We start from the raw sequence: 20418 nt of genomic DNA on the forward strand, positions 1-20418 counted from the left end.
GCTTGAAGGATAAGTCACATCAGTGTTGCTGTTTCCTGCAGCAACTCTAGGACCTTCTCATCCCCTCCTGGCCCATGCTCTTCAGACTCAAAACATGTACCCAGGGATAGGAGGTTCCTGCCTCCTGCTTTCCTCCTCCCTGGAGTCACCCAAGGGCATGGGGAGATGGAGGTACCCCCACCAGATACTTGCCCACCAAAGCTGGGCTTTGCATGGTTCTGTGTGACACAGATGTAGCACGAGCAGAGCCAGGGCTGCTCTGTGCACACACGCACATGTGTACATACACCTACTCATACAGCTTCCTTCCTTCCTTTCATTCATGACAAATTTCCAGCAAGATTTTTGCCCATCAATACATCTCTAATAGAAAGCAAATAACAAGCAACACTGTAAACATCAAAAACTAAATCCATAGTGCTCAGAGAGCTGGCGAAGATTTAATACGAAAACACAGATAAGGAAAAGATGAGTGTTTTCCCTGCTAGGTGGCTGTGTGTGTACATTCAGCCAAAGCACAGTGTCCTCACAGAAATCATTGCTGGCTCCAGAGGGTGTTTTTCAGGAGGGATGCCCAGCAGATCCCTGCCTGAAGACCTCAGCCCCAAATCCATTTGGAGAGGAATTTCTCTTCTTTTTTGCCAATTCCCAAACCTGAACCTCCTGAGTCTGCACTGGAGCAGGAAAACCCTCCACCAGCCTGGTACAGCACCAAAGGCCAGGTCTAGCAAAGAGGGGGATGGCTCCATCTGACTGCAGACAGGTGGTTCGTGGGCCCCCTCCTCACGCCTGCAAGAGCCCCTGGGGAATGAGAGTGAGCGCACTTCAAGACTATGGGGGAGCTGCAGCCTGGAGGGACTTCGGCAGCAGGGGCGCCTCCGGAGCTCCCTGCCCAAAGCAGGCCATGGGGAACAAAAGGGCTGACGCAAAGAACCCTGATAAGGTGGGTCATACCCACTGAAGGGTAAACTGAGGCACAGTAAACTGAGGCCCTGTCCTCTGTGGGAAAGCTGCATCCATCAGGATCAAAGCTTGCTATCAGCATGTGCACACCCAGGCAGGGAGGAAGATCTAGCTGACAGCTAGTCCTGGGAGACTGTGGTCGTTTTGTCGTGTCTGATGATATGGGAGAGGGACCCAGTGATCTCCTTCGTCTTTGGGTAGTAGAGGACAACCAGCCAGATGAATATGAAGATTCCTGCAGGGAAAGGAAGGTAGACACTCAGCAGCAGCATCAGGAGATGGTGGCAAGCATCCTGCCAGGATGCTACCGGCACTTCTCTGCCACTTCCAGGGGGTTCCCCTTGCTCGCTCCTGCAGGAGGGTCTCCTCAAGCTTCAGGTGAGACGTTTGACTGGGACATGCGCTGGGTGGATAATGTCCCTGTTCCTCTGCTAAGGAATGGCTTCCTTGGAGCAAAACCACCCCCAGTGGAGTGGATGTGGTTGGGAGCCATGACCAGCTCCGCACCAGTGGCTGGGACCTGCTGCTTGACATGCCCTGCCAAAGGGAAGGGCATGACAGTGCTGGGAAGATGCTGGTCCATTGGGACCCCTTGTTAACCCACTGCCAAGCTGGGTCCTACCTCCTCCATCTTCCCACCCGAGCCCAGGGAGCCCAGCTTGGACCTGGCCCTGACCTTGGAGAGAGTTGAGGACGGTGAAGAGGTAGAGCATGGGCACAGAGGAGGTGCTGTGGGTGAGGAACGCCAGGGCCCAGGTGACTCCCAGCAGGCAGAAGAGTCCCACTGCCACCAGGGCCACCTTCCAGGCCTTGCGGTGTCTCTGCACCACCCCTGTGTCCTTCAGGCAGCAGCTCTTCTGGATCACCATCCCGAAGACACCCATGTTGAAGAGGAAGATGAGGCCAAAGTAGCCACAGTTGGTGATATAGTGGACTAGGACATGTTCAGAAGGGATCCAGCACCTGAAGAGAGACAACTGTGGTGCCTCCAGAGGCTCTGCTATCCCTGGAAGCACCCATGGGAGCATCCCCAGGGGGACATGTTTGGGGATGCAGGGACACCCTTGTGCTGATGGGGTTTTCCAAGGCCAGGGTGAAGCAGGGGGGACAGTGGTACGGATCCGCTGCCCTCATGTCACTCAGCTGGGAGCCTGGGGAAGCTCCAGGTGGACCTTAGATGTCCCTGCATGACCCAGAGGCCTGCAGGCCTGACCAAGGAGGCTTGGCATGAGAGGAGGTGGTGCTGGTTACCACAGCTGTAGCTGCTATGTTGCAATCATTATTAGGAAAGTGGAAGCAGAGCAAGAAGCCAAGCAGGATGGGTGCAACCCCCCACCACTGCGCTGCCAGCAGAACCAGGTTACCATTCCCCACGCCAAAGGGCCATCTAAGCCCTGTGGGCGGTGGCACACGCACAGGTGGGCTATGACCTGGTGGTCCGTGGTCTGGATGCTGTATTCTCCATAGCTGCCGATGACTCCTGCCACCCCCGCAATGAGAGCGGGGAAGCCTGGAAGAACAAGGGAGACACATAGAAGAGAGGCCAGAACTGCGAGCGGCGGGCTGACCTCTGGTGAGGTGGGGCTTAGGGATCTGCTGAGGTTGCACAAGTGCTGGGGGCACAACGGCTGCTGCTGGGACATGACATGGAGTGGGAAGGACAGTGCTGGGAGGTCAGGCTGGAGGTGTCCCCTAACCTCTCTGCGGGATTATCTGCTCTGGTGCCCCCCAGGATGCCATGGAGGGCTGGCAATGGGGGAACAAAGACTTCCAAGGGCATCACTTGCTCATTGAGCAGGAGGCTATTCCCCAGGGGGATGGAAGGTGCCTGCAAGTGCTGCCCTGAGTTTGGTGCACCAGGCCCATATAAGACACTTGCCAGCCCTGACCATGGCATTTGGAAGAGCTGAGGGTGGGACAGGGGCTTGCTCGCTCTCTGCCCATCACTGTGTCACCCTGTTCCCACTCCAGTTGTAACCCACTGCCTCCCTCTCACCCAGGCTGGTGGTGCTCACCCCAGCCAACCAGGCAAAGCTTCGCCAGGTAGTGGTGGATGTAGGTGCCAAGGACCTTGATGAAGAGGAGATAGAGGTGAGAGCCCTCCAATGCCATCCAGGTGAAGCAGCAGAGCAGGCAGTAGTGGGTGAGCCCCCCCAGGACCTTGCAGGTCCCCAGCTGGGTCTCACTGGCAAGCCTGCTGTTGAGCATGAAGGCCAGGTTGAGGAGGAACAGGCTGCCCACAAGGTTCACGTGCAGTCCCAGGTTGATGCAGAGAGTATCCTCAGACCTGAACCTGCACCTGAGCATCCCCAAAGGGAGCAGAAAAGGCTGGGATCACAGCTGAGCAAGGTCTCACACAGCAGGTTCATGAAGATGCACCAGAATTGCCCCAGCTCTCTCCCAGCCTGATGAGTCCCCAGGGAGCTGCTGGCACATCCTACCTTAAGAAGATGCAGAAGGCAATGGTGAAGATGGAGAAAGCCATGGCTACCCCACAGCCAGCAGTGGCAACAGCCATCAAGCCTTGTGCTGTGGACCTGTCCAGAGCCGGATTCTGACAAACATGCACACGTTGAATTAGAAAGGCCCTGGACCAACCTAGAAAACCCAATTGCAGCTACCAGAGCCATAGAGCTGATAACCCCAGTGGGCTGCTGCAGGGACGCCATGCAAGCCCCCAGTCTGTCTCCCCAGAAGGTCTTCAGGGGAAGCAGAGCAGTGGTGGCTCAGAGGTGGTCCCTTATTATATTTATATATATAAAGCACCTATCACCATATTGATGAACATTCTTTGGAACCACCTTTGGTGAGGGATGAGTGAAGGCTATGGTGGACCACCATGAGCACCCTCCCAGGAGCCTCCACCAGGAGACAAGACCTCAAGCCTCACTGCGCCAGAGCCTGCACGGGACTGGGGGCCGTTTCCACCCTGTACCCGCTTTGCTGAGCTGCTGCCACCCTCCTGAGCTGGGGCTGGACTTGATTTTGGGACCTGGGCTTTCCTGGGAGCAGCTATAACTGTCCCTGTGCAGCTACTTGTGACACCCAAGGAGCCCCCAAGATGGGGCAGGCAGAGCGGCCAGGGTATGAGCAGGAGCTGTGGGGAGTGGGATTGTCACCAGGAGGAGGGTGAAGAAGGTGAGGTGGTCACAGGAGCAGACTGTCTCCTTGTCTCCGGGCTGCGTGACACATCCACTGCTGCTCCAGCCTCCTGCCTGCCCTGCAACAGGCACAGCATTATGGCCATGAGCGCCGGGCACAGCACTTACACCCAGCCCTGTGCCCAGCCCTGCCGAGGACCATACCTTTGCTGGTGTCCCAGAAGACACACTGCGGGGTGACATTCTTGCAAGGAGGGAGAGCAGCATCAGCCAGTGCCACGGTGAGGGGCACTGGGGGACAGATGACAGGAGGGCACAGCTGACTTACATGGGGCAGCTGCCTGTGGGTGAAGGTGAGCTGCACGGGGTCCTGCAGCCCGGAGATGCTCGTCTCTCCCACTGTGATGCCCACCACGGTGTCATCCAGCACCTGCCCCGTCTGGTTGACCTCCTGTGTGGGGGCAACACTGCCTGAGCTGAGCCAGCAAGTGCTGGCAACCAAGGGGTTGCTGGCAATGACAGCTCTTACCTCAAACATGCCAAGCTGCTGGATGTTGAGGACCATCACCACCACACGCACTGTCCAGCTGCTCAGGGATCGGAATATTTCCCTGGGGAGCTGGACTTTGCCTGCCTTCCCCTTCTCTGTCAGATTCAGCATCTGAGGGCCCTGCAGCGGACAACGGCAGTGGGCAGTTGCTTGCTGACAATGACACCTCTCTGCTTGGGACCCAACAACCTTGCTCCAGGAACAAATTCAGCCCTGCCTGGGTGAGCTTTGCTCAGCAACATCAGCAGGAGCCCCGAGGGCAGGAAGGGGGAAACTTATCCCCAGCACTCAAGGGGCAGAGCTCCCAGGAGAGCCCCAACCCATCACCCCATGAGATGTGGTCCCCTGGGACATCCAGAGAATGTGAGAGCCCGGGGGTGGGCAGGAGACACAAGGTCCCACATATTCTTTATTCTTCTCTTCTTCCCCTCCACCTGACCCCCCTGCCTGCTGCTGGGATGTCTCCTCAGGAAAGGCTTTTTCCCCCCCAAGCACCATTTTGCGTGACTCCTTGCAAAAGAGTGCTAAAGCTGATGTGGGTCTGTGATGCAACCATGGAGCAGGGTGGAGGAAGAGCACACCGTGGCACGCCAAGACCCAGGGCAGGGGCCAAGGGACCCTTGGAAGGCTCAGGGCCTTCTGAGTGAGGGGGAGGGGTGCATCTCACCTCCATGGGGGAAAAGTTGATGAGGACATCATGGGTGGCAGCCCTGCTGACATTGAGGACCAGCACCTTCAGCCCAGCCAGTCCACTGTGCAGCGCCGGCCCCGCCGACTGCAGCAGTCTGCAGGGCAGGAGGGTTGTGGAACTGGTACACACAGGAGGCTGAGCCCCCAAACCCCGCCATGGCCACCCCTGCCTGCTACCTGAGCCAGCGCTCCCGCAGGCAGGTGCAAGCAGGGCTGCTGGAGCGCCTCAGCTCTGGGCAGTGCCGGGGCAAGTCAGGGCTAGGGGTCCCATCGCCTCGCTCCTCTGACTCCGCAGTGTTGCAGCACTGGTGGTGCCTGTCACCCCGCTTCAATTCTGGGGAGGAGGGGAACCAGGTGGCTGCTGGGCACTGTGGCACCAGGTGGGCACCAGGGCGAGGGAGGGTTGAGGAGGGCCACTCACCAGCACAGCTCTCCTGTCCCCCAGCAGCGTCTGGAAGAAGAACACATGGGGTAATGGGGGGAAAACCCTAAAATCTAGGGTCAGTCCTCCCCCTGCATACAGGGAAAGGGGGAGGTGGGAGAATCTGGCAGCTGCCAGGTTTAAAAAGAGCAGCCCTACTGCCCTACATGGGCTCCAAAAAGCAACTGCACAGCCATGGCGGCTGCTTTAACACATCACCGCGTCCAGCTCCCCAGGGCAGCTCGCACAAGAGACCCTGGGCTGCTGATCCAGGGTTTTAAAGCAGCCCCCAACATCAAACCCCTCTGCTCTGCTCACCTCTGCCAGCTCTCTGCATAGCTCTCTCCCTCTGGCCTCGCTACATTTTAGGGTGAAACCCTGCCATGGTCTTTGGGTCAACACCTTCTTCACAGGAAAATGTACCCCCCAAGCCCATGCACACTCCAAACCAGGGGTGCCCGCATCCCCCTCACCGACCACTCACCAGGCAGCAGCAGGAGCAGCAGGATGGTTCCCAGGAGCAGGGCCATAATGCATTGTGGGGTCTCCAGGCTACCCCTGGCCATCTCACAATGCTCTACTCCCCTCAACCCAGCAGCTCTGCTCCTCTCCAGGCTCCCCCAGGGCTTGTAGCTGCCCCTGAGCCAACTGTCATGTCCTCATTTCCCTTCTGCAAACGCCTCACGCCTTCCTGTGGGTTGGCAAGTGACACAGCAACAGCGATAACTATCAGAGCCACGTTGTTTCCCCCTTGGCCACTTCCCTCTGCTGACTCATTTCTTTTCCCTTCTCCTCCCAGTCCTGCCAAATCCTTGGGTGATGGCCCTCACCAGCCCAGGAACTTGTTGGAGCATCCCTCTCCCAAACTGGGCATGCCACTGGGAATGAAACATCCCTTCCCTGGGAGGGTCCCTCTGCCCCAGCCAGGAGCTGGAGCCGGATGCAGGGGATGAGCCACAGGCAGAGCATCGTCTGGAAGGGGAGCTGGTGGGACAGGAGACACGGCGTTGCACTTGCAAGCGGCACAGCCAGGAGAGCCATGATCGGCATGGCCCTGCAGCCACCCAGGGAGGCGATTGCCATTCTGCAAAGCCTTGCTCTTCATATTCCCACCCTCCACTGGACTCCCTCTTCACTGGATATTGACAGTCCCTGGAGACTGCAGCGGATTCCTGAGCCACAGCATCTCCCTCCATCAACCCAACCCTATGGCACCACAGTACCGGTGCTCTGCTGGGAGCACCATTACCAGTCCCAGTTCAGCAGGATCCTACAGGTCCTGCCCCAGGGACATGACAGCCCCAGCTGAGGGATGGATCCCGTCAGAGAGCCCACCAACACACCCAGCAGAGAGACCCAGCAAGCCATGCTCTGAGCAAGAACGACTTTAATGGACACAAGTCTGGTGTGCGAGCATTAAACTTCTACGCCATCGAAAAATATACATTCAACAAAATAACAAAAATAGATTATTTCAGCTGCTAGAGGGTGTCGCAGGGGCAGTTATTCTGTCTTCACCAGAGAAGGACCCTCTTGGTGACCACCATCAAGGACTAAGATGGGGCCTTTCCCACCCATCACCCTAGGCCTCAGGGCATGATAGAGAATATCCAGAAGCACCAGGGACCCTGTTCCTGCCTCTTCCACTTTCCGTAGCCCCCGCTGCCCATGTGAGCATCCCTCCATCCTGCCCCAAGGATGCCAAGCCAAGAGATGCGCCGCTGCCTGGTGGGATGTGGTGGGTGGGGAAACTGGAGAAGGAGCCAGCAGAGGTGAGGGGCTCAGGGCAGCGAGCCCCGCTGCGGGTCCCCGGGCTCCTAGCAGCCCTACGAGGTGGGTGCGGTAGCAAAGCAGATGGCATCATTCCTTCCCGCAGCTGTCCTCCATGCAGGGAGCCCCAGCACAGTGCAGCCATCGTGGGGCTCAGCCAAGATGGCTCTGGCTGCTGTTGGGCTGCAGTTTAACACTGTCGGAACTGCTCTGCAAGTCAGGGGACTTTCTTGCCTGCAGCACCATGGTCCAGTACCAGAGGAAGATGAGGAAACCTGGGAGAGGAGGGAGAAAGGGTGGGTGAGCCCCCTTGAGGGACCAACAGCAGAGGGTGAGCCAGCCAGCCTGCCAGGGACGGCTCCTCTTGTACCCCGTCACCACCCCACCAATACCTCGTGAAAGCCCTGGTGCCCTTCAGAGGAGGCTCACCTTGGAGGGAGTTGATGATGGTGAAGATGTAGAGAGACACAAGGCGGAAGACGCCAGAGGTAAAGGAGAAGAAGACCAGCGCCCAGGGGATGCCCAGCAGGATACTCAGCCCAAAGAGGGCTAGGATATGCTTGAGCTTGTGGCCTTTCTTGTTCTGCTGGAGGATCTCCCGGATCATGGCCCCCAGCATGACCGAGTTAAAGAGGAACACCAGGCTGAAGAAACCCAGGTTCACAATGTTATGGATCAGGGGGCTTGTGATCCAGCATCTGGAGGGAGGAGAATGGGGACATGAGTTGGAGGGGTTGGGAGAAGCACAAAGGTGTGATACAAACCCAGCACCCAGTTTAGTTAAACAGGGAGGGGGCATCCCCCACCACCACCCTGCACAGGGCCCCATAAAAGCCACAGGTGAGCTAAGGAAAGCCCATAGGACACGGTGAAGGTTTAGCCATCTGACTTTATCTAAGACCAGGGACGAGGCAACCTATTTCCCATGACTTACATTGTTGCATTGGTGGATTTGCCACCAATGGATTCATAGACAGGAATGGAGAAGGGGCCATAGTTGGTCCAGCTAGCCAGGAAGATCAGCATCACGCAGAAGAAGGGAAGTCCTGGGTGGCAAAAACAGATTGAAGCAGCCACCCTAGTCCCTGGCCCTCAGACCTTCTGGAAGAACTTACGGCCCCTTTCTCCCCGTATGGAGTACAAACCAACGTCCCCCCTCCCAAGGGGGAACCGAGGATGGAGCACGCAAGAAGGACACCTGGCATAAACCCTGGCCCGGGAGTGAGCTGTGCTGCACCGACACCAGCGGGGCGTCTCCCAGGGCTGTTGAAATTTAGGCCACAAAAGATAACGGATCTTCCTACCGCAGCTTCCTGCCCAAAGCACAGCAGAGATGCGTGGGTGCTTTCTGCATCAAGCCCATCTCTCTGGACTGTCCTGCGTGTTTCTTTCACAAGCAGAGGATCTCATTGCTATTTAAAGACCCCGAATAGTGTCTCTCACATGCTTCCCTTGCTGGGTGACACCCAGGGTGATGCACCCTTACTCTAACACCAGCTTCTGCTCTCAGCCATTGAGTCCCCTTCTCCACCAAGTCTGTTGACAGAGAGATCCCTCTGCTTCCAGCCATCTGCTCCCCCACAACTACGTCTCCATCCCCATCCAGGCACCATATACGGTGGGAAAGACCTACCCGGGTGCCCCTCCACCCTGTGGCCTGTGACCTCAGGGTGTCTCTGCCTCTGACATGCTCACCCCAGCCTACGAGGCAGAGCTTGAGGAGGAAGTGGTCATGGTAGGCATTGAAGACTTCAATCACAAGCCGGTAGAGGTTGTAGCCCTCGATGCCCATCCAGGTGAGGCAGCTCAGGAGGGAGAAGTGCAGGAACAGCCCCCCAGCTCTGCAGACTGCCTCGCTGCTGCTGGAAGCCAAGTGCTCGGAGATGAGGAAGGTGACATCCAGGAGGAAGATGGCACCCAGCAGGTTCATGTGGATTTGCATGCTCATGATCTGACCTCGCTGCTTGGTTCTGAAGAATTGAGGGGGGAGACCTCACCACCATGCCTGGCCAGCATCCTTGGTGCCCCACAACACCCCACAGCTCTGCATGGGACAACTTGCCCCAGCCAGAAGAGCCAGGAGACCCTCTGGTGGTGTCAGGGGCTGAGAGTCTAACCCCATGGATGTGGGAGACATCGGCCTGTCAGCCCTACACAGCATCTGAAAAGCCTCTAGGCTCTGATGAGAAACAGGCCTTGGGAGAAAGATAAGAAACCGCTGAGTTGTGCCAAGGTGGCAGAGAAAAACAACGGACAGCTGCAACACTGAGCTGTGGAAAAGTCCTGAACTGTGAGAAGTTACCACTGCACGAACAGCGCGTGAACAAGAAGTTGATTGGTCTGCACAGCCCGTGTTAGAGTGGTCCTATGCTGATAGGAGAAAGGATTGACAGCTGTCTAATTGCTGATTTGTTATGAAGTAAGAGCTTTAACGAGAGCATAAGTATGTTCTATTAGAAAAATAAACAGCTTTGCTTGTTGTAACTCTCATAGAGCTGTGCAGGTCCGATATCCTCCTGCAACACATGGATGGGACCACATGTGCAAATTCAGGTCCCTGCAGTTGACCCTGCATTTCAGGTCTAGGCCATGGTGGGTAGGGAGCAACATCATGTCAGCTCTGAATCATCCATGTAGGATCAGTGACATGTCTCAGGAGAAGACACTCACGTTCTCCATCTTGAAAAGATCTTTGCAGGCTTCTGCTTGCTGAGTCTATAACAACAACCAAGCCAATTTTCCAAAATAACTGAAACGAGCCAGTGTTTACAAGCGCCCTGCAGGAGACCTGACCAGTGGTGTGGTTTCTGGAGAGAACTCCCTTTCTTTAAGCATGGCTCCTTCAGCATGCTTCTAGCCAGGCCACCAACTGCATTTGGAGAGCTTGTGCCCACCCAGGTGTAGTGGTGATGGACAGGACACAGACAAGGGAGAGCAGGGTGAACTGTCAGACTGTACCTGAAGTAAAGGAAGAAGATGGTGCAAATGGATGCCAAAGCCGAGATCAGGCAGCCGATGTAGGTTATGATACTCAGGTAATCCCTGTGTATATTGGTGATCTCTGGGGAGGATACCTGAGGAGAAGGAGGAACAAGAGATGGTGAGGAAGAACAGCTGGTGGGAACGATGTAGAGAGCTGCAGAAAGGTGCTACCCACCATCAGCACGGCAAAGTAGGTGAGGTGGTTGCATCTGCAGTCTGTCTGGCTGCCCCCCGTCATTGTTGTACAACCGTAGCTGTCCCAGCTCCCAGAGCCAGCTGCGCAAGAGAAAGGGAGAGCGGCTGCTGAGCAGCAGGAGCATCTGCTTTGGGTTTGTGGATCTTCAGGGCAAGGTGTCCATGGCAGGGAAGAGGACAAAAGCAGGCATCCCAGCTTGTCCCATGCCAAGCACACATGCTCAGATAGCACCCTCAGTATTAGGACCCATCCTTAGGGAGGGGGAAAGCTCTTGGGTTAGCTATGGCGGGAAAAACCTAAAATCAATCCTGTGGGAAAGGTTTATAAAGCTGGAGCAAGGAAGGGAAGTGCAGGGTGACTTTTACCCCTACCCGCAGGTCTGTGGTACCCTGCAAAAGGAGCAAAGGCCATGATTGGCTTCACACCCAAGTGCAGGAGCACTCACCGGTGGAGTCCTCCTGCCAGAAGACGCACAGTGGGGTCACATTCCTCTGCAATGACAAAATCATGAGCCCTGATCAGGATGCAGCTGGGAGTTTGTTGCCCAGCCAGCACATCTGATAGGGGAGAACGTAGGGCAGGAGGTGAGACAGTCTCAGTAGACAAACTGTCCTATGTCATGGGAGTGGGCTCCAGGCAGAGACCGTTCTCTTGGCAGCTTGTGGAGCAGATACCTCCTCCCAGGCCCCCTTTTTCAAACAAGGGGTTCACCTTTGAGCAGGTGCCTGGCAGGGCTATGAATGAGTCAAGGGACTGTTAACTTCACATGTCCCCAGCCCTGGAGACTGTGCTGGAGGTGACACATCGGCAAAGCAGCATCTCCTGGTCAACTGCAGACAGTGCCACCTCCAGTGCACACGGTGAAGCCATGATTGTGATACAGCCCCAGAAGTCATAGCAGATGCTGTACAGGCAGGCCAAGGGCATGGACCTGCTGGATCCCTAATCTGGCATGGCCTGAGCCCTCCTTGCCCCTCCATTCCTGGTGGGATTGGGTTCAGTGAGGCTGTCTCCCCACCTACCGGAAGCTGGTTGTGGAAGAAAGTGAGGACCACTGGGTCAGAGAGGTTGGTCACCACCGTGTCCACCAGGGAGATGCCAACCACCCTGTCACCCAGGACGTGGCTGCTGTTTTCATCCTGTTGGAGGAGAAGAGGAGGCAGTGGCAGCACGGGAAGGGAGAGCTGCCAGGCATGAGGTGGATTAGAGTCCCCAAGAAGCAGGTCCCATGCCTCTTTCCCCATCAAGCTTGTAGCTCATCTTTGAAGCATCTTCTCTGAGCGATCACTGACACCCTGGTCTGGGGAGCATTCCTGCTGCCCTGTCCCACCAGAGCCCCCAGCACAGCGGGGACACCCCACCGTGCCACACGCATGATCTTACCTGAAACATGGTCTGGCTGTTAATGTCCATGAGGAGCACCCTGTGCTCCACCACCTCCTCCCTCTCCTTTGCCGTCACAAACAGGCTGCTCGGCAGGTCCACCGCAAACCCATGGACCTCTCCGCCCTCCTGCAAGGAAGAACTTGTCAGGAGAGAGGTTGTGAGATGATGCCCAATGGTTCAAGACCACCAGGGCAGGCTACCCAGGACCCACCTCTCTTTGGGAAGCAAAGGCCAGGTGCTGAGGAGCCTGAGTGGGCTGGACCCTCAGGATGGTTGCGTGCACAGTGGCCTTCCCAAAGGTCTGGTTCTGCCCTTCGAGCTCCACCTTGGCCAGCGTCTTCTCCAGTTCCCCGAGTTTGCTGTTGGAGAAGGGGTGAGTGAGCAGGATGCAGCAGGCACGACACTAGCAGCAGCAGGAATGGCACAAGCCCGGAACTCACTGCCGAAGTGTCCGCTGCTCCGTGGCTCCCACAGCCAGTGCCGAGGGCTGGGCAATGAGGCTGTCCAAGGCAGCGAGCTGCTCCTCCACGTCCTGCTCCCAGACAGGCATGCTCTCTGGGGGGGTTGACAGACACACGAAAGGAAATGCCATGAGATGCATGGGCAGAGCCAGCTTCCCCATGCCCCAAACTAGCTGGGCACAGCCCTGGTGGGAGCAGAAAGCGAAGGGCTTCAAGTTGACCCAAGTCTGGGAAGTTGATGGGAGACCCCAACCCAGAGGGCTTCTCCTGCCACCCAGAGCTCAGCTTCCACCAAGACCATCAGGACCAGGCTGGCTGAGGCAAGTTAAGTGCCTAGTACTACAGACAGAACCCTCAGAGAACTGTGCAAAGCACATGATTTCCCAGGAATTTAGGGGGCAAACCACTTCTGAAAATCTTCATCTCCAGGGAGCCTGGGTACTGGGGGCTGCCTCTGGGCTCCTTCAAGCAAACCTATGTCCCCTTCCATCACTCTTCAGCTGTGTCTTCACATCATCACGCTATAGCACATACTGGGACACACCACCAGTGTCTGCTGATGGCTAGAGAATAGGCTGGGGATGAAAAAGACCTTTTATTTCATTAAAATAACATTGAATTGCCTTTACCAGGGAAGAAGTATTCAGGTGCACTGTGAAGGGAGGTGTTCTTCCCACCCTTTGAGATGTAGGACACGTTGAAGATGGAAGCTCTGGTTCTTTCAGTCTTCTGTCTCTCCTTCCCCCGGGTGATGCTGCTGGATGGATCCCCACCCAGCAGGAAGCTCTGCTTCCCATATGCCAGCTTTAGGGTCCTGTTGGCCTTGAACCAGTAGATGCAGAAGCGGTACCTGCCCAAAGCCGGGGGCAAGCTATACTTGTAGTAAGAGTTTCTTCTGTTTGGCAAAAAGGGCCTTTTTATTATCAGTGCCTGAGCCGTGTTCTCGATGGAAATGGTGGCGGGGCCATGCTCGTAGATGACAGAGCTGTTCTGGGTCTGGTTTCGGTCACCGCAGAAGTGGAAGTCCTCTTCCCGGCGGCTGCTGGCTCCCACCCCTGCAGTGCACAAATGCACAGAGATGCTGGTTCAGCCAGAGGGGCGGCCACCCCCGGCAAACACCACACCCCAGTGGCAGCGTTGTGCATGGCACACCAGGCCCTCTGCCCCAGTCATCCCGACCCTGTTCCAGACGGGCTGCGTGATGTTGGCCACCTCCCTGATGTCCCCACAGCCACTCTGGGAGGATTCACTGGGGCTCCTGGGGCAGCAGGACCTCCTGTCTCTCAGGGCCACCTTCTCCCAGCCCCACATCAGCAGAGACTGGCGAAGGACCTCTCCATCACCAGAAGGGATGGATGGAGACCATCTCCTTTCCCTGGAAGTGAACCATCTGGCCCCAGAGACAACACCAGAGGCACATCAGCCCATGAGACATTTCACCTCTGTGGAAGCCACGGCTGCACATGCCCCTTGGAGTCCCCCAGACAATTTTTTGGGGCTGCCAATTATTCCCAGCAGCCCCAACCTGGTTTACCATCCCAGGGCAGGATGTGGTTGGGGCAGTCTACCTTGGAGAGGGGAGAGAAGGAGCAGAAGGAGGACCTTCATCCCACGTGGGTCTCTGCTTTGGTTTGGCCTCCAAGGAGAAAGCAGAGCCTGGAAGGATACAAAGGAAAGGGGGCATGTGAGTATTTGGGTATATCACCCATCCCATGGGTCCGGGGATGGAGAGCAAATGTTGTGCTGGTAGGACACCAGCCAGTGCCTCTGCTGGCAGGAGGAGCCCCGAGCTCCAGGCGCCCTGCCCGGCCGCAGCGCCGGAAGGATGGGGAGCTGGCAGCCGGACCCCCCTGCTCTCAGCATGGAGAGGGTGTCACACTGCCCTGGCAAAGGCACCAACCGCCAGCGATTCAGCATGGAAGTGGTCCCCTGTTCCACTCCCTGCTTCACATCTCAGTTTGGGCCTTGGCTTCTTACCACAAGCAATAGAAAAAGAAGGAAACGGCAGTTTGCTAACGCGCCAGCCCTAAAATTATTTTCTCGGGTGCTTTCAACTTCTGCAGATTAGCTGAGGAGCTGGGCACGCTGCAAACCTCTTTACCATTTCAATCTAGCAGAAATGAGCTCTCCCAGACTCATCCTGGAGATGCCCACACCACCACCACAGCTGCCAAGACCCTTCTACCCATCATGACCAGCTGGGCAGTGTCCTCTGCATCCCCTTTCCCCATTCCTTCATCCTGCACTCTGCTCCACCACCCTTTTCTTTGTCTTCATATGTGGCCAGAGCTCCTGTGACCTCCACCCAGGCCAGCGCCGAGCACCCTAGGTTGTTTCTGCACCCACATGCCCCACAGCTCTCACACCCACAGCCCTTCCCATCACACCTCCACCTTCCCCGCACCACAGACTGCATCTCCAGTGCTGCTGGGATGCACCGAGCTTTGCCTCCTCCTTGTCCTGATGTCACCCCAGCAACAGGTTGAGGCTGGTGGGACCCATCCTGCCAGGGTCCAGCAACCAGCAGGAGCCCTGCCAAGGAGGGATGGCATCGGTGGAGGCTGGTGGACCAGCCAGCAGAGCCAAACACTTGCCAACACCCAAAGCCAAGCCAGCACCCAGTTTGCCACTGCTGTATCCCGCTCTCAAAGCATCCTTCTCAAAAACCACTGAGTGGCCAAATCCTGTTTCATTTGCTGCAAGCGGGTGCCAGGGCACCCACCAGCATCACCTGCAAAGACTTGTGAGCTCTCCCAGGCACCTAGGGGCCATCAGATGGGCAGGCTGGGGGAAAATCACTGGCTTGAAAACTCTGTGTCCCTGTTAGCAGATTTCTCCCACCAACACAGCCTTTCTTGGGGGTTCCTCTGGCCAGCACAGACCCAGGGCACATCACCACAGGCACAGCCCTCTTGCCGTCCCTCCCAGTCTGCTTCTTGCAGCAGTTTATCACTGGAAGACGGGGACTTTGGGTTATTAATTAACCTGCTGCTATGGGTATAATTGAGTGTAGCGCTAACAAGGTTTCCCGGTGTGGGCTGGGAGCAGTAGCTGAATGTGGAATGTGTCTGGCATCCTGGTGCCTTGCCGCACACTTGGGAGTCATGCATGTGTAATGAAAAGCACAGATCCGGGGTGGCAAAACGCCGGCGGCAATGGGAAGCACCTGGATCGCTTAAAAGCAACAGAGCAGCACATGAATGCCAACCACGTTGTGATGGCACAGAGCTGGCACGCCAGGAAAGCATCCCCTCCGGATAGGGAATGCTGAATCTCGAGGCTGCAGCCCATCCCGCTGTGCTGGCATCTTTAGAACTTTATTGGGGTGGTTGGAGGACAGGATCAGCCCCTTTCAGCCGTTACTCAACCGGGACCAGAAATCCCTGAGGGGATGTGGGTGGGGGAGCTGGTATTTCCCCTCCAAGCCCTATATGGTCCCGCTTGCCTGGACACCAATTGCTGTTTCCTGAGCCGAACAATAGCGAGAGAAAATCCCCCGAAAATGGTTTCGCAGTGGGAAAACACGGTTCCTATCCGTGACGGTGATAAGCAGCGCTGGAGGGAGCCAGAAGCGCTGAGCCCACGCAAGGGCTGGATCCTGCCCCGTCATCTTTCCCTGCCTGGGTGACAGTGTGGATGTGCATCACTGATGTGCCCCAGTACTGGCGGGCAGCGATGCTGCATGTCCCCATGACCACCAGGGCATCTCCCCAGTGTCACCCATTTCCAAAAGCCCCATGCTACTGCAGCCACCAAGCAGAACCTCCCTTTGGTACCAACCCTACCTCTTCACCATTCCCAGGGCAGGTTGGCTTTACCCACTGCTCCAGCCGGAGCATGGGAGCTGAGCTCCTCCAAGAACAATAACACATAGAAAAACTCCTGGTTTGGCCCCAGAATCAGCCAGATGATTTAAAAAGAGGTGGCACGGACACTGCTGGGGCTACACAGTCTAGACAAGGCTCCCTTGACACTGGCATGGCTCAGCCCCGGGCATCACACTGTATCTTCCTATTAAAAGAACACACTGATCTCTGAAAGACAAGTCAAGGAATAATATTGTGGCCTCTAAACCTGGAAACGATTGGGAAAAAAACCCCAAACAAATCACACACACAAAAAAAGACTGGTGTATACTACCACCTTACTGCTCTCTGGGTCACTTGGCAGCAGGTATTTAAGCTTTTGGAGGTGGCACATGGCTTTTGGATGTGATGATTTTCCCCAGGAGAAGGGAAGATGCTCGGACACCTCAGACAAACACCAGAAATGGGGAGGTCCAGGGGCTTTTGTCTCTGTTTTCCTTTCAGGCCCATTAGGAAAATATGCCGATGCTCTGTGCCTGGAGATGCTGATGAGCCCTCAACTCACAGCCAGGCAAGGACTCAGGAACCACATGGGGGGGGAAACTGAGGCACGGAGAGGCCAGCCAGCACAGGCTCCCCGAGATGCAGAACAGCTTTGCACGATTGGCCCCCATCATAACAACCACAGACAATGTACCCTGGGGCTGGAGCTGCCCGAGGAGGTGGGGACCCAGTCAGGGACCCCCCACAGAGGGGATGCCCCAGCGTCGGTCACTCGGGTGCTTCACAAAGTGTCCTTGTCCTTGGCCAGCAGCCCACGCACGCAGGGGACTGCCCACACGTTATTCACAGTGCTGGCACGCCAGCCTTTCCCATCACCGGTGGGCGGCAGGGTCCGACCCGGCGTGTTTATCAGCGCCCGAGGAGCTGAGCGGCAGCTACACCACGCCGGCAGCCCATCTGTGCCAAGCCTGTGCCATGGGATGGGGCACAGCAGTTCGGCTTTTCCTGGGCCATGGGGTTGCACACAACACCCAGCACCCACCAGCTGAGTTTTGCCAACAAGACAAACCCAGACCTGATACAGATTCCCATGGGAGCGGCACAGCTCCCTGCCAGATCTGTCCTTCACCAGCCGCTGGCAACCCTCCCTTCCTGAGCAGGCATGGGGAGAGCCAAGGGGAGGCTGGCACAGGCAGACTGCCGGTGCCTCAGGCTCTCAGGGTGAAGCATTTGCTTAAAGCTGGGTCTTAACGTTCAAAATTTTAAAAAAATAAAATAAATTTCCTAAAAACCACCACAGACAGAAATATCGAAGAGAACTAGACCAACGCTTCCTCCAGCGCCTGAGCAACACAACACACAACTTGGTGTCATGCAAAGCCTGCGGCTTCAGCAGGGGCTGCAAATGGTCCGTGAAGGACAGGGTATGCCTGCAGCAAATGGAGGTCTGCCATGAAATGGGGTGAAGTGGTGCAGTTTGTCCTCCCCAGCACCCTACACCACGTCCGGCCTTGGAGTGTACAGATCGCTATCCTCCGGGTGCACTCCCACCACTGAGCCGCCTTCGAGAGCAGCCCCTCAGCCGCCTTCTGCAGGTCAGCCTGTACCTTCCCTCCACCCAAACCATCCCCCGGGTTGTAGTTGCTCCCAAAACACACTGTCCCCTCCCAGGTCTTGTCCCCCTCTGCGTGAGCAAGGTCCCCATGGCCTGCCCGTGCTGTGGGTGTGGGGAAGGGAGGTACAGGGAAGTGCAGAGCAGTCCAGGACCACCCCAGATCAGGCTTCCAGGCATTTGGCACAGAAAGCAGCCAACCTGGAGCCCAGCGAGAGTGAACCCAGTCCCGGCGGGCTTTTCTGGCTGCAGAAAAGCCAAGCACAGCTAAGGCAAAGTCTGTGGCATGTGAGGAGCCAGGTAAGAGACCACGGGCCCCCCCTTTGCTCCCTGCCAAACCCCAGCTGTCAGTGAGCTGATGGGAAAGTCGTTGGCGGGTCAGAGCCCCCCCAAGAAACAGGCACTGAAAGGCAGCTGCCCAGCTGGTACCACCAGGCATGCCAGGAGCAACCCAGCCCGCTGCCTGCAAACCCTGCAGCAGTGCACCCCTCCGACACCCACGGGTGCCACTGCAAGGTGTGGGGGATGGCCAGCCCTGGGGGTCCCCATCCCAGCAACATGCAGTTGCTTGCAAACCTGTTGCTCTGGGAATAGCAGCCCCCGGGCCGTGGGATTAAGAGATGGACTGCAACCAAGTATGCAACATTTTTAGTCCTCAATTTAATTCACGTGGGAGCTGCAAAACCAGCAAGGGGCACAGCAAAACCCACTGTGGCTGCGGTCCCAGGCTTAAAGGATTTGTCGCCCTCCATCTCTGAAACACTCCTGGCTCCCTGCTGGCGGTGGAGCTTGGAGGAGGGTTACTGCAGCCCTCAGACCATGAAACGAGCTTTGGCTGCCTTCCCTCCTCAACAGCCATTCAGACTTGTTGCCAGGAGGTTATTCCAGGAGACTTCATTTCAGTTCTCCAGCTGGCCACACCGGGTTTTGGTGGTCCCTCCGGAGGGGCAGCTCAGGCAGCTCGCAGGCAGGGAACACCCAGAGCATCCCACATCCCGCAGTGGCGTGCCGGGACCAGCACCAGCAAGCTGGGATGTTGCAGGAGGAATCCCCCCCTCAGCAGGCATTTTAGGGTAGGAAGATCACCCTGTCGAGACATGCTGGCGGTCCGTGGGGAATGCTGCACCAGGAGGAGGAAGAGGAGGAATGGGGCACGCTGGGGGTTCCCCCAGGGTGGGATGCAGTGGCCCAGCAGGGCCCAGCCCGGCAGCGGGGGCTTCTCGAGGCTCAGCTGTGCCGCTGGCAGCAGCCAGAGCAGCTGGTCCTGGGCGGCTCAGGGGCCTTTGTGGCTCCGCGGGCCAAGGAATTCAGCTCAGCTCCAGGCCAGGGACGAGGGGTGGCGGGGCAGGCACGGGCAACCCCCATTCAGCAGGGACGCAAGCTTCACCAGACCAATCGTGCCTTAGCCATGAGCGGAGATGCCTGGTCCCTGCCTGGTCCCTGCCTGGTCCCTGCCTGGTCCCTGCCTGGTCCCTGCCTGGACGGGGGAGTCACACCCACTGCTCAGACGCAGGGAGGCAAAATGTCCCCCGGAGCACGGGGCATCCCAGAGCCCCTGAGGACCCCCCCTTAGCTCCATCCAGACAGGCTGCTCCCTGCCCCACTGGCCAGCTGGGCACCTCAGGGTGCCGCCCGGTGGCACCAGTCCCAGCCACGCGGAATCCAGTGCCCTCGCAGTCCTGCTGGGCTGGCCCCAGGGGGTGGCACATGGCCACCCCACCTGCCCCCGCACCCAGTGTGTCCCTTCTGCCCCCGCTGCTTCCCCACCCGCACCCAGGACTCCGCAGCATCCCTTCCCAATATCCCCAGTAAGGGTGTGCCAGGCAGCGCCCTTCAACCGTGGCCTCTGGGACCCAAAAGCAAACACCAGACCCCCCGCTCCTCCTACCCAGCCCGCCCGGCTCAGCCGCCCCCCCGACGCCCCCAATACCTGTGCCCGATTCGGGCTGGACGCGCCGCCCCGGCTCGGCTCGGCTCGGCTCGGCTCGGCTCGGCTTAGCTCGGCTCGGCACCTTGCAGCCCAGCCCAGCCCGGCCGGGCTCGATGCGGTGCAGCGGGACAAACGCGCCCGCCCCGCCCCGGCCCGTCCCCCCGGCTCGTCGGTGACTCAGCGGGGCGGGACCGGGACGGGTCGCGCCGCACCGACCGACACCTCCGAGCCCCTCTGGGATCGCTGCGGGGGCCGCGGGGCACCAGCCTCGGTCACAGCACCTGCCTGGCTCTGCCCAGCCCAGCCCGGCTCAGCCCGGGAGCACCGGGCTGCATCACCCCGCCCGGCCGGCACCGGCACCGGCACCGGCACCGGCTGTGGGAGCGGTGTGGGCTGTGGGACCACGGCTGGGGACAGCCGGGAGCCGGGGGTGCCCCATCCCGCCGCCCTTCAGCTCCGGGCTGGCGGGCATCCAGCGGAGGGACGGCGCTTGGCGGCTGCACGCCTGGCTGCGAACGGGATTAAAAAATAACAGTTAATGAGAAAA

General features: G+C 57.8%; 2 protein-coding genes across 2 annotated transcripts; both read right to left on the minus strand.

The window, feature by feature from the left end:
• Positions 1 to 809: 809 nt before the first annotated feature.
• Positions 810 to 6319, minus strand: ADGRG3 (adhesion G protein-coupled receptor G3). Its single transcript, XM_074913573.1, has 13 exons — positions 6210 to 6319; positions 5726 to 5755; positions 5482 to 5638; positions 5282 to 5399; positions 4594 to 4734; positions 4393 to 4515; positions 4269 to 4308; positions 4083 to 4183; positions 3405 to 3517; positions 2979 to 3262; positions 2380 to 2473; positions 1640 to 1926; positions 810 to 1198 (listed from the first exon to the last, which is right to left on the minus strand). The coding sequence occupies exons 1-13, from the start codon at positions 6289 to 6291 to the stop codon at positions 1083 to 1085; spliced, it is 1686 nt and encodes a 561-aa protein (XP_074769674.1). The 5' UTR covers positions 6292 to 6319; the 3' UTR covers positions 810 to 1082.
• Positions 6320 to 7095: 776 nt separating this feature from the next.
• On the minus strand, positions 7096 to 20308 carry ADGRG1 (adhesion G protein-coupled receptor G1). The gene is made up of 14 exons (XM_074913332.1): positions 19872 to 20308; positions 14089 to 14176; positions 13150 to 13575; positions 12500 to 12614; positions 12271 to 12418; positions 12057 to 12185; positions 11696 to 11812; positions 11119 to 11164; positions 10653 to 10753; positions 10454 to 10569; positions 9191 to 9465; positions 8430 to 8541; positions 7925 to 8193; positions 7096 to 7770 (listed from the first exon to the last, which is right to left on the minus strand). The coding sequence occupies exons 2-14, from the start codon at positions 14126 to 14128 to the stop codon at positions 7649 to 7651; spliced, it is 2016 nt and encodes a 671-aa protein (XP_074769433.1). The 5' UTR covers positions 14129 to 14176; positions 19872 to 20308; the 3' UTR covers positions 7096 to 7648.
• Positions 20309 to 20418: the final 110 nt, after the last annotated feature.

The sequence above is a fragment of the Athene noctua genome, chromosome 9 (assembly GCF_965140245.1).
Source record: "Athene noctua chromosome 9, bAthNoc1.hap1.1, whole genome shotgun sequence".
NCBI classification, from domain to species: Eukaryota; Metazoa; Chordata; class Aves; order Strigiformes; family Strigidae; genus Athene; species Athene noctua.